The following is a 12,422-nucleotide window of genomic DNA, read 5'->3' as shown; positions in this document are numbered from 1 at the left end:
GAAGGTACTGAGGTTTTCATCAAATTTTTATCTACCATGGGTGAAGAAGAAAGAAAAAAATCTCGCACCTTCAAGCAGATGAAAATGATGATTAACACCTGAGCCAGCATCATTATGCCAGCTAATGAGAGGCAAATAAATGAAGCAGCAGAATCCGCGCTGTCATGCTGAATGTGTTTCATGGAACGTTACCAAGTGTGAATCTCGGCCAATTAAAGTGCTGAGATGAAAGAAATCTTTGGGTTGTAATTTGCATTTCATGCAGCGTCAGAATTTGAATCAACTCATGAACAGAAATATTGAGCAAAACGCTTTCGTCACTGCGAGGTGACCCGGGTGTGATAAACGCACTAATGGGAGCCTCATGGTCTCCAGCAGCTCAGAGGACGTATCAAAAGCCCCTCCTCGAAACTGCCTGGAGTTTCACAGAATTCCAGAGTTATTTTAGTTGGGAAAGAGCTCCGAGGTCACCGAGTCCAGCTGGGACCACCCTCACCTGGTCATACAGACCAATGAACAGGAATTCTTTGGACACTGCCAGGGGTGGCCACTCCAACCCTCCCTGGGCAGCCCCTTCCAAAGCCTTTTCAGGAAGAATTTCCTCAAATTTCCAGCTCAAGGCCGTTCCTTCTTGTCCTGGCCCTGTTCCCTGGGATCAGATCCCAAATCCCCTCTGGCAGATCCCAAATTCCCCCTGGATCTCCCTTTTCTCCAGTCTTTGCCCCCCCCCAGCTCCCTCAGGATTCTCCATTCCCTTTTCCAGCTGCTCCAGCCCTGTTCCCATCCCGGGACATTCTCCAGCTCCTCAATGTCCCCCTTGACACGAAGTGCCCAGAGCTGGACACCGGATTTTCCCATTTCCATGAGATTTCCAAGCTTTTCCCCTTGTCCTTCAGAAGGTTCTGCTGAGTGATGGCCACACTCGTGTCACCTGATGACTGTCACATTTCCTGATGACCAACTCAAGGATTGCCCTGACCCAAGGGTGGTGGCTCATCCACCATTCAGTGTCATCACAGGGATCCTTTGTCCCTTCCCTCTGGAAACACCGCGGGATCTCCATTAGAGCCTGGCTTAAATCCTGCTTAAGGGCTCCTTTTGTAACCTGAACTTTTCTTACTCTGCTCTTCACCACCACAGATTTTCTGGCAGATTTATCAGGTCCTGGCAGGAGGTAGACAGATTTTTCTGACTGTTTTTTCAGGTCCTGGAAAGAGGTAGAGATTTTCTGACTGATTTTTCAGGTCCTAGCTGGAGGTAGATAGATTTTTCAGACTTATTTTTCAGGTCCTGGCAAGACACAGAACATCGACTCCGCCTGTCATTTGGGGAATCTCTGGGTTCTGCTGGGAGTCATTCAATTTTGCAGCAGCTTTTGCCTTTTTTAATTCAAGTTTTCCCTTTGGTTTTCTGGTCAGATTTTCTCTAAACATGGTGATATTCGACAAATATTTTTGCTGCGGGAAAATGTGTACCCTGAGATCTTTTGGCAGCTGAACCAGATGAGGAAAACTCCCTGTGAGATAAGGATCTGCCTGAATCAGGAGGTGGCTTTGTGCTTTGCTGATTACATAAGAAGATAATGACATTTATGGTGCAGTATTTTTGTTGGGTTTTAGGCTACTTATAAAATATGGACAAAATTCCATTTCTATTTAATATATAAATAAATTAAACACATGGTCTTGACAATCTTCAAGGCTCCTCCAATCCAATTCAGTGATTCCATGACCACTCATGATGTCCTTGATGTGGATTTAAAGAAGTTCCCTCTGCACACAGGGCTCAACATGTAGAGGAAACTTCTGATCGCCTTTGGCCACCATGCTGTGACCACATTGTAGTTCCATAAATGTAAATTTACTGAAATTGTAAATTCATGGGTAAAAACGGCCCCACGGAGACTTTCCCCTCTGGGCAGGGTTTGCTCAACACTTTTGCAGCCTCATGCAGAGCAGGGAGCTTTACCCAGCAGAGGTTGGCAAACTGAGGGTGGGTGAGGACACAAAAGCCCAACACAAGGATTTTCAGTGATGCAATAGTTTTAATGAGAATGAAAAGAACACAAACAACATGGTAACATCAGGACTGTAAATACAGGCAGAGCTTGAAAGACACTTCAGTCTGTCACTGCATTCAGCCACAGGGGTGATAAGGAAGATAACAAGGAATTGAACTCATGGAGGTATCAGGACAGAATTTAAAGGGAAGAAAAATCTGCATTTCACTTTGCCCTTCTACATTATCCAGAGGGTTTTCATCAGGGTTTAGCAGGAGCCCCAGTAGCCACGGCCATAGCGGCCGTACCAGGAGGAGTAGGGGCTGCAATAGCCAGAGCCAAAGAGTCTGCCAGAGCCATACAGACCCCGGTAGCCCCCACAGGACCCCAGACCCCCATAGCCCCACAGACCCCCGTAGCCCAGGGATCCATAACCCCCATATCCATACAGACCCCCATAGCCCAGGGAGCCATAACCCCCATATCCATAGAGACCCCCATAGCCCAGGGATCCGTAGCCCCCATAGCCCAGGGAGGTGCCAGAGGCTGCAAGGACGGGAGCTCCAGCAGATCCCACCACGGAATCCTGGGGGAAGGAGCTGAGGATGGGGCCGGGGAAGGTGACCACCACAGCGGGAGGCTGGATCACGGTGGTGGAGTCGGGGCACTGGCGGACGCACGGCTCGTTCCCGCTGTCAGCCAGGGGCTGGGGCCGGAGGGCGCCGCAGGCAGCGGAGGGGTACAGGTCGTAGCAGGACATCTTGTAGGGATTGGAGGTCGGTGGGTACTGAGGAGTGAGCAAAAGGCAGAAATTCAATGGTTAAAATATTTCACAGCTGGACATGTGCATGAAAAGAATTGTTATGTCTCAAGTCTTGGTTGTCCTTCATTCTCATCAGTGTTTTTGTAAATTACTTGCTCTCTGAGCTGTCATCTCTCCTGGGGTCTCATTCTTAATTTCTTGTACTTCATTCCCATCCATAGAAAATTCTTATTGGGTGAACAAACCTTCTGCAAGGTTTTGGATGCTGCTTTGGTTTCTAATTCTAAATTTTTCTAATTTCTAGTAAGAACAAAGAATGGTTTTACCGTTTTGAACTTATGAATATCTAGCACCAACCGAAAAGAAAACCATCACAAAATAGCCCAATTATTAAGAATCTTAGAATCTTCATGGATGATCCCAACCTTGATTAAGACCAGCAGAAAAGAGAGACTGGAATTTTCCAAGGGAAAATTTCCAAGGGAAGAGATCCCTTAGAATGGTGCTTACCTTTCTCAAGGAGCTGATTGAAGCGAGGAAGGCGAAGTGAAGAGCCCCGGGTTGGGAGAGCTTTTATACCATTCCCAAAATCCTGGGGAACATCTAAGGTGCAATTTGGGGATGTCCATAATTGGGACAAACGCCAAATGAATGTGACACGTAGCTCCTCAAAGTTCTGCTGACTCTTTGTTTATTTGCTGGTCTGAAGTCTCGTGAAATGTGATAGGTGTGTTTCATCACTGAGCCCTCTTTCATCTGGAATGGTGACAAGTCATCTTCATTCCTGTTATCATTCCATTCACAGCCCTGGCGTTACAGCAGGAATTATCCCAACGCTCTTCCAGAGCTTCTCCATTGTTTAATGGCAAAACCTGTCTGCTCGCTTGGGGTCACCTCATGCGCGGAGATTTTTTCCATTAAAAAAACAAAATACCTGGAGAAAAAATGATTTAGAGCAACTTTGGGGTGGTAATTTTTATTATTATTATTCTCTGCTTAATGCGAGAACAATATGGAACTCAAAGGAAGGCATGGAAATCATCCTGTGGTCCTTAAAAGGTTTTTGTTACAGAATCTTGGAATTATTTGGGTTGGAAATGACCTCCAAGACCATCAAGTCCAAGCTGTTACTGACCCAAGGTCATTCCCTGTTTTCCTGTCCCTTGTTCCCTGGGACCAGAGCCTGTGGTTGCCCCATCCTTGGAATTGTTTTTGAATAAAATATGGTTCATGAATTTCTGGGTTTTATTCAGAATTTTTTATTTCAAATTCTTTTTCATTGGGAAAAAACCTGAAGGGGCATAAACCTCCAGTATTTGCCCTTGAACTGATGATACCAAGGACACAAATATCTTGACTGAGATGTTTGAATGTGATGTCATTTCATAATTGTGAGGTGCCTAAATCCAGCTCTGTGCCTTTAATCTACTGGATCATCAATAGGATTTGCATGGACTTGCTCCCTGGAAGCTTGAAAATATTATTGTTCAAAAGCCCCTGCCCCCCAAAGGCTGAGAACCCCACCTCAACATTTAGGGATCACCTTTGACGTGGAGTCTGCAATATTAAAATGGCCCACCCATAAACGAGGCAAGAAGGAGCCTTTGTGTCGCACGTTCCAAATTCCTGATTGTTCCTTCACCCCAGAAATTTCCAGCTCAGCCCTTTTTGGGATTTATGACTTGTGTATCATAGAAGCTCATGAATTCCTAAGAACACAAGCCAATAATTCAAAGCATTGCATCACATTTTGAATTTTGCACCAGAGGATCCATTTTTTCCTAAAAAATCCCATGTTTCCTCAGGCCCATTCAAGGCTCTCAGGTGCCACCTTTGCCCAGAAAACATCGGACCCTCAACACTTGGGAAAAGTCTCTTCAGGACCTCCAATCCCTTTGTGGTTTTCGTTAACTTCATGAATTCATTCCATGTTTATCTCCCAAACCCAAACAAGCATCAGGAAGACAAAGGTTCCTCTCGGTCTCCTCCACGGAACTCTGTGGACGTGGCCAAAATAAAGGATTTCACTGTTTTTCCTGCTTAGAACTAAATTCTGGTGGAATTTGTGATTCCGATGAACCCATGAGCCACTCTCCAGGTATTCAGTTTATACCAAGAGGAGCTGGCTTGGTGATTCCTGATGTAATTCCAAGGAAGTGACAGGAATAATGCAGGGTGTTAATCTCCCCCCAGTTCGTCACAAGATGAAAGAATTCTCTATAATCTCAGGTGATGCTTAGATCATTATTACAAACAAATTTGAAAGGCCTCATAAAAGCCAATAATGAACCCAACAATTTCATCATCCTGATGGTTGCATGAATTTGAAATTGGGGCGGGCAAGAGATGCTGATCTGGTACCTCCAGCTGATATAAAAGCTCCTCTCTCTCCTCGCTCCTCCAAACGCTTCCCTTGACTTCTTGGAGACTTGGGTAAGTCTGAATCTTCTCTGTTGCTCTTGGTGTATTTTTTATTGTTGGTTTCAACTCCAGTGTATGTCCAACATCATTTCTGTTGGGTGAATCTGCGTGGACTTGGGAAAGATCAAGGACCTTTCTGTCTTTTTGGTTTGTGGAGTTCTTGGTGTCAGGAACTCCAGACCTTGGGGCAACCGGACAGTGCTCTGGGTCAACTGAGGTGGCTGGATCCCCTCCCCTATAGAGCCAAGCTGGGAGAGCTGGGAATGTTCAGCCAGGAGGAGAGGAGGTTCTGGGGAGACCTCAGGATCTGCAGGGTTTCCAGGGAAGCTGGAGAGGGACTTCCCTCAGGAGCTGCAGGGACAGGGCACAGGAAATGGGGTCAGACCGAGAGGGGAAATTTAGGTTGGATATTGGGAAGAAATATTTCCCTGTGAAGGTGGGGAGGCCCCCATGCTGGATATTCCAAGGGTTCTCCAGCCCTGGGAGTGGCGAGAGTCAGTTGGGATGAGGCTTGGAGCAACCTGGAATAGTGGGAGCTGTCCCTGCCCATGGAGGGGCTGGGACTGGATGATCTTAAGGGTCTCTTCCAAACCAGGCAATTCCAAGGTTCTCTGTTTAGCTCTAAATAACCCTGCAAAGAGCTGAGAGTTGGATTTGAGCCTTTTGAGTCACTTCCAGCTTGAGGAAGCCTGTAATTCTCTGATCCTCATTTTGATATGTTTAACCCATCTCAACATTTGCATAAAAGGTTCAGGGTTTGATGAGGGTGCAACCCCTGCAGCCGTTCACACATGATAAAGCCATTTGTGTCTTGCTACCACAAATCCTCAGGCTCTCCTTCACCTTCTTGCTTTCAAGTTCCTCCTCAGAACTCTGTTAAGGATTTAAAGAACATCCTTGGAGATTTGTTCTTTATTTTCTTGTCAAATGCCTTTCTGGGAAAGCCAGGAGCTCACAATCCTATAATCTGTTGTTCCCTTGACTCTCAGCAAAATTGGGATGAGTGGGAAGATGAAGCTACTGTAATTAAGTTCTCTATAAGCTCCATCTCATGCAAACCTGCTGAACCCAAATCTGAGTTTTCCTAATGACTCATCCAATGACCTTGGACAAAGTCACTTTGCTCTCTCTGCTTTTGCTTCCCAGATTTCAGTTTAATGTGGAGAAATCATTCATAGTTTTCTGCAGGATGATACAAGGGGACAAGGTTTTTAGGACATTTCCCACTTGCTCTTGTGTGTGGACACCCTTTAGAAAATTTTTGAAAAATTGTGAAAAAATTTTGAAAATGCTTTCTGAAAAAAAGAGAGCATCGAGATTGCAAAGTACTCAGAACACTCTACTTGCTATTTTAATTTAAATTGCTAAATTTTTAACTCCTTGCCTTCTTTTTTAGCCTGTGTTGACCTCCAATCCCTACAAGATGTCCTGCTACGACCTGTACCCCTCCGCTGCCTGCGGCGCCCTCCGGCCCCAGCCCCTGGCTGACAGCGGGAACGAGCCGTGCGTCCGCCAGTGCCCCGACTCCACCACCGTGATCCAGCCTCCCGCCGTGGTGGTCACCTTCCCCGGCCCCATCCTCAGCTCCTTCCCCCAGGATTCCGTGGTGGGATCTGCTGGAGCTCCCGTCCTTGCAGCCTCTGGCACCTCCCTGGGCTATGGGGGCTACGGATCCCTGGGCTATGGGGGTCTCTATGGATATGGGGGTTACGGCTCCCTGGGCTATGGGGGTCTGTATGGATATGGGGGTTATGGATCCCTGGGCTACGGGGGTCTGTGGGGCTATGGGGGTCTGGGGTCCTGTGGGGGCTACCGGGGTCTGTATGGCTCTGGCAGACTCTTTGGCTCTGGCTATTGCAGCCCCTACTCCTCCTGGTACGGCCGCTATGGCCGTGGCTACTGGGGCTCCTGCTAAACCCTACGGAAACATCCCTGAGTAAGGAATAGCCAGCAACGGAGAGATACAATCCTGGCCCCAGAGGAGGTGTTGTGACCATGGCCACCCCACTCAAGTGGAGCTGGAAGCATACAACTCCTCCTTGATTCGTTCACCTTCTACTTGTTTTCTTCTGGGCTTTTTTCTTGACTCTGTGTGTGTAATATGTGGGATGAAAAAATAGTTTATCTTCTTCTAAAATGCAACTTCACTGTCCAACTGGAGAAGAGCAACCCCGGAAGGAGTTGCCTGTGATCTCATGTTCTTCATACTCTGCAATGTTTTTCTGTGAATGCTTTTTTCTCATTAAAGTGATTCTGTTCTGCAAAACAAAAAAACAAAAGAATTTTTAGTTTCAATTTCTCTGGCTGTGGGTTTGCCACACTTCTCTCTGTACAGGGTGTGGGGAAATACAGATCCTTACAATAGGCTGAGGTTTAAGACTTCCAAACCACCGGGAATGTCTTAGCTGGGAGTGAAGTCAGCCACTGTTCCTTGATCCAGATTTTGGGAGCAAGAATGATAACATTACAGAGTCATGGACTCATGGAATGGGTTGGATTGAAAGGACCCCAAAGATCTTCTCCTTCCACCCCCCACCATGGGCAGGGACACCTCCTGCTAGACAAGGTCGCTCCAGCCTGGCATTGGACACTTCCACGGATGGGGCAACCAGAGATTCCCAGGAAAACCTGTGCCAGGGCCTATCCACCCTCACAGGGAAAGATTTGTTCCCAATATTCACCCTAAATTTGCCCTCTGTCAGTTTGGATCCTTTCTCCCTTGTCCTGTTACTCCAGTTCCCAATGAGAAGTCCCTCTACAGCTTCCCTGTAGATCATGGAAGGTGGAATCTCACCAGAGCAAGAAGAAGGTTGGATTTGCTCACAAGTTAAGGCATTTTCTATGTTTTAATTTTTCCAGGTACCATTTTCCTATGTTCTCTCTGCTCCACCTTTTCTTGGTGGTGTGAATGAATCCTTGAAGAACTGTTTTTCTGTCAAAAGTCATCCAACACCTTACATTTCATGATTATTCAGAAAAATTTCAGATTTCAAAGCTCCACTCTGTGGCCCAGAAAACTTTAAATAAAGATTTGTCAGGAAATTGATTTAACTTTTTGCCAAGGTTGTTCCTGAGGACAGAATTTAAGTATTTGGGGAAATATTTGAGTCAGAACATGCAGCTCAAAGAGATGAAAGCTTTACCTGGAAGAAATTCATACGGAAATTTAATTTTCCCTGTTTTTTTGGGCAAGACATTTATCTCCATGGTTTAGGGACAGGTTGGATGAACTCTGAGCCACCTGGGCCAGTGGGAGGTGGTCCTGCCTGTGGCAGGGTGTGGAATGAGATGAGCTTTAAGATCCCTCCCAACCCAAACTGCTGGGGAAGGATGAAAGTTTGACAAGAACGTCTCACAGATATGTGTGCTTAGCAGAAAGATTTTTAAATGTAGAATCTGAAGAAGGAATGGAGATGGAAGCAAGTTTTGATATAGAAAAAAGAATTGCTGAGCCGGTCTTACTGGATAACTGAGAAGCCAAAGGGTGTGTGAGTTAGAAGGGGATTTTATTACTTAGAACAAAGGATAAACCCACTCCAAACAAGATGCTTTTACCAAGCAGAAAGATAGCGGAGACAAACCAGTCAGCAGATGTCGTAAGTAGAAAAAAGATCTCAGAGTTTTCCACTGCAAGAAAACCGAAAACAACTTCTAGCTTAAACTGTAATGTACTAATTTTTAGTGATTGGAGAACAGTAACATTTGTATGGCAATTATAGCAGCTATGATAGGCTGTAGATAAAAGTTAAGGCATAGATTGGTTCTACTGTATTAAGATGCTCAGCAAAGAAAAATATATAATGCAATGTAACCAAAACTAATTCATTATAAAATATATAATGTGTTGTAACCAAAACTAAGGGTCTCCAGGCCTGCCTGCAGCTGGAGCTGACAGCTGTAGGCACAGGCTCTGTCATCCACAACCCTGGACTGCTGAAATGTCTTGGATGGAATAAACGGCATTTTGGAGAGCTGCCTGGAGTCCCCCCATCCCTCTTTTCGGCTCTTACACCAAACATTCCATGATTCCAGGATATTTTAGGTTATTACTGACACCTGCACAGGTGAGGCTTCTCCAGAGGCAAATAGCAATGGTGAGAACAGGAAAAAAGACCACCAGAACATGGCAACTTTGATTCAATAAAGTTTTATTGAAAGCAAGCAAAGCAATGCATTTGCAGAGTCTCCAAGAAGCAGGAAGCTCTTCTCCAGCCAAAGGCACATTCACATGTGGCTGATTCGGGGTTCTCTTCCAAATCCCAAGATGTTGATGTGAACAAACAGGACCCACTTTGAGCCCTTTTGTTCCATATTTACCCCAGACAGCACAGAAATGGGGCGGGAGAAGTATTAAGGCAGAAGCTGAAAGAGCAGAAGTCCAAAAGAGGCTGAACAGCTACAAATCCGTGGTGTTGAGATGGAGCAGCAGTAGTTCCAAGCTCTTTGGCTGTGAAACCATCACATTTCCTCTGTTGGCAAGACCTCTCTTGGGATTCTTCCTTTGGGTTTAGCAGGAGCCGCAGCTGCCACGGCGGTAGCGGCCGAAGCGGGAGGACCGAGAGCCGCAGGAGCCAAAGGATCTCCCAAAGCCATACAGACCCCGGTAACCCAGGGAGGAGCCCCCACAGGAACCCAGACCCCCAAAGCCCAGCGAGGAGCCCCCATAGCCCCACAGACCCCCATAGCCCAGGGATCCGTAACCCCCATAGCCACCAAAGCCAAATCCCCCATAACCCCCAGAGCCAAATCCTCCATAGCCCCCGGAGGCCCCAGAGGCGGCGAGGACGGGAGCTCCAGCAGATCCCACCACAGAATCCTGGGGGAAGGAGCTGAGGATGGGGCCAGGGAAGGTGACCACCACGGCGGGAGGCTGGATCACGGTGGTGGAGTCGGGGCACTGACGGACGCACGGCTCGTTCCCGCTGTCAGCCAGGGGCTGGGGCCGGAGGACGCCGCCAGCACCGATGAGGCCGGAGCCACCAAAGAGGCCGGAGCCACCGAAGAGGCCGGAGCCACCAATGAGGCCGGAGCCACCCATGGAGCACAGGTCATAGCAGGACATCTTGCAGGGGTGGAAGTTAATCTGTGGAAAGTGTTAATTCGTATTAATTTTAAAGGAATAGCAAACTTCAGGCTGTGCTGAAGCAGTCCTAATGGTATCAGTAATAAATCTGGGAAGTAAATGTGTTTCCTCTTCTTGTTTTTCCTATGGCTGTGAACTCCCAGCTACTCTTGACTTCACTGCAACACAGTCTGTACTCCTCAGTTGTATCTTTGAATTTCCAAACCAGATAATTTCATCAGCATTACATTACTCTTAGCTGATGATTTCTACTCAGATTTTATCTTTCCTGTTGCAAACTCAGCAAAACTCTGAGTTTTGTGGCTACCAAATGTAGCCACATATACAGGTTATTCATCTCCTAAAATACAGACGAAGAATCCTTTGGAGTGGTAAATAATACAAGTTTGGGGTTCAGCACCACTCAGTGAATCTCTCTCTTAAAAGACATAGAGATAAATGAGAAATTAGGCACCAAATATCCTACAGAGCAGCAGCAGCCTGACCCCAGCCAGATTTCTTGACTGGAAGCTCAGTTTAGAGAAGTTCGAGACAAAAGTGTCTTACCTGGTTCACGAAGGCAGAACAGGTGAGAGAAGTGGATGGAAGGACCTGGTGCAGACGCCTTTTATAGAGCTCCCTGCTTGCCCACAGGGCACTGGGCACCTGATGCGCCAGCTCATAATTAGGTCCCAACCCCAAATTGCAGGCCACATAATTCCCCAAAGTGCCGAAATTATCTTTGCTTATTGCTGGTGCACTCCAAACCCACACATAGCGTGAGCTGCACATTCCACCCCAGACCTCTATTGTCTCCAGGCTTTATGTGGTGAATTATTTTTTATGATCCCATTGCTTTCCTTAGCATTAGGGGAGGAAATAAAGCTGACTTGATTTATTTATGAGTCCCTCATAATTAGGGTGATTGAAGGACACTCATGGTTTTGTCCAGGCAAAGGTCCCTGAGTGAGATCAACAGGAGACGCGGAGACAATGGAGCTTCTTTTAGGGACTCAAATGAGGACTGGGGACAAAGAACAAAGGGAAAAACTTTGGTTCTGTAGGCTCAGCATTTCTCCCTCCACCCACTCAAGGCAAGGCAAACACAACAGTTGGGAGCATCTTTGAATGGATTTTATACCATAAAATGCTATCATGGAATGGTTTGGGTTAAAAAAGACTTTAAAGATCATCCAGGGGCACCTTGCATGGACCAGGGTGCTCCAAGCCTCCTCCATCCAGGCTTTGGACACTTCCAGAGATGGGGAATCCCTGGAATATCCTGTGCCAGGGTCTCCCCACCCTCACAGGGAGCAATTCCTGCCCGATATCCCATCTAAACCTCCTCTCTGTCAGTTTGAATCCAATCCCTCTTTCCTGCCAATTCAACCCTCAGAAGAAGTCTCTCCCCATGTTCCTTTGTAAACTCTCCTCTTGCTCTCTTTCAATCCCTAGAAACAGAGAAATATTTCACCTGGCAGCCACAATTCCATGGAAACTGAGTTTTTTGAGTTGTTTTATCAAGCTTTCCTTTCCTTTCTCATGCTTTCTTCTCCTATTTTTACATGTTAGAGACACAACATTCTGTGTATTAAATAAAGAAAAATATATTATATTCTTAAGGTCAAAGACAGGAAGGTCAATTTTGTAAACCAAGAGCTGATTATGGGAGAAACTCAAGTGGCCTCAATTTATGCATTTTAATGAGATAATCTTATAATTGTGGGGTGTTTACACTCAGGCACAGATTTTATATAACTCTGAAAGAGTAGGAATAAGTCAGTAATGGATGTTCAAGAGGTGCTTGAAAATCCCTTGGAATGTTCTTGTAAAACTTCAACGTGAATTTTTTTTCCAGGATAATGGCTCAGGAACTCCCCATGTGTATCTTCAGATTTGAAAAAGCTCATAATTTATAAATAATACATGGTGTGAAGATAACCATGTGGGTGATTATGATAACGATGATAATGATAGAGTAGGAAGATCATGGTGTAAACAGAGAGAGAAACCTCAGCAAATCCAACATTTGCTTTTCCCAGCAGATTCTCACATTGTAATTGCTCTGTGCTGAAAGACACAACAAGGATGGCATTAGCTGCAAGATCCTCTCTAAAAACAAAAGGATTTTATTGCCACTACAGCTAAATTTGGGATTTCTTCTATATAGAATCATG

At 46.0% G+C, this 12,422-nt stretch overlaps 3 protein-coding genes across 3 annotated transcripts; 1 reads left to right on the top strand and 2 right to left on the bottom strand.

Annotated features, from left to right (window-relative positions):
- Positions 1–2,024: 2,024 nt before the first annotated feature.
- On the bottom strand, positions 2,025–2,759 carry LOC134429166 (scale keratin-like). The gene has a single exon (XM_063176269.1). The coding sequence runs from the start codon at positions 2,757–2,759 to the stop codon at positions 2,268–2,270; it is 492 nt and encodes a 163-aa protein (XP_063032339.1). The 3' UTR covers positions 2,025–2,267.
- Positions 2,760–6,606: 3,847 nt separating this feature from the next.
- On the top strand, positions 6,607–7,462 carry LOC134429141 (scale keratin-like). Its single transcript, XM_063176242.1, has one exon. It carries the CDS (start codon positions 6,607–6,609, stop codon positions 7,096–7,098), a length of 492 nt encoding a protein of 163 aa, XP_063032312.1. The 3' UTR covers positions 7,099–7,462.
- Positions 7,463–9,690: 2,228 nt separating this feature from the next.
- LOC134429220 (scale keratin-like) lies at positions 9,691–10,245 on the bottom strand. Its single transcript, XM_063176338.1, has 2 exons — positions 10,224–10,245; positions 9,691–10,148 (listed from the first exon to the last, which is right to left on the bottom strand). Exons 1-2 carry the CDS (start codon positions 10,243–10,245, stop codon positions 9,691–9,693), a joined length of 480 nt encoding a protein of 159 aa, XP_063032408.1.
- Positions 10,246–12,422: the final 2,177 nt, after the last annotated feature.

Source organism: Melospiza melodia, chromosome 25 (genome assembly GCF_035770615.1).
Source record: "Melospiza melodia melodia isolate bMelMel2 chromosome 25, bMelMel2.pri, whole genome shotgun sequence".
Taxonomy (NCBI): Eukaryota; Metazoa; Chordata; class Aves; order Passeriformes; family Passerellidae; genus Melospiza; species Melospiza melodia.
This window is presented reverse-complemented; position numbering and strand designations above follow the sequence as displayed.

Excerpts from the sequence above, each read along its gene's own strand:
- LOC134429220 (XM_063176338.1), bottom strand. The coding sequence starts at position 10,245 with ATGTCCTGCTATGACCTGTGCT. Across the intron at positions 10,149-10,223 it reads GTCCTGCTATGACCTGTGCT|TCGGTGCTGGCGGCGTCCTC; the intron begins CCATGGGTGGCT and ends GCTCCGGCCTCA.
- LOC134429141 (XM_063176242.1), top strand. The coding sequence starts at position 6,607 with ATGTCCTGCTACGACCTGTACCCCTCCGCTGCCTGCGGCGCCCTCCGG.
- LOC134429166 (XM_063176269.1), bottom strand. The coding sequence starts at position 2,759 with ATGTCCTGCTACGACCTGTACCCCTCCGCTGCCTGCGGCGCCCTCCGG.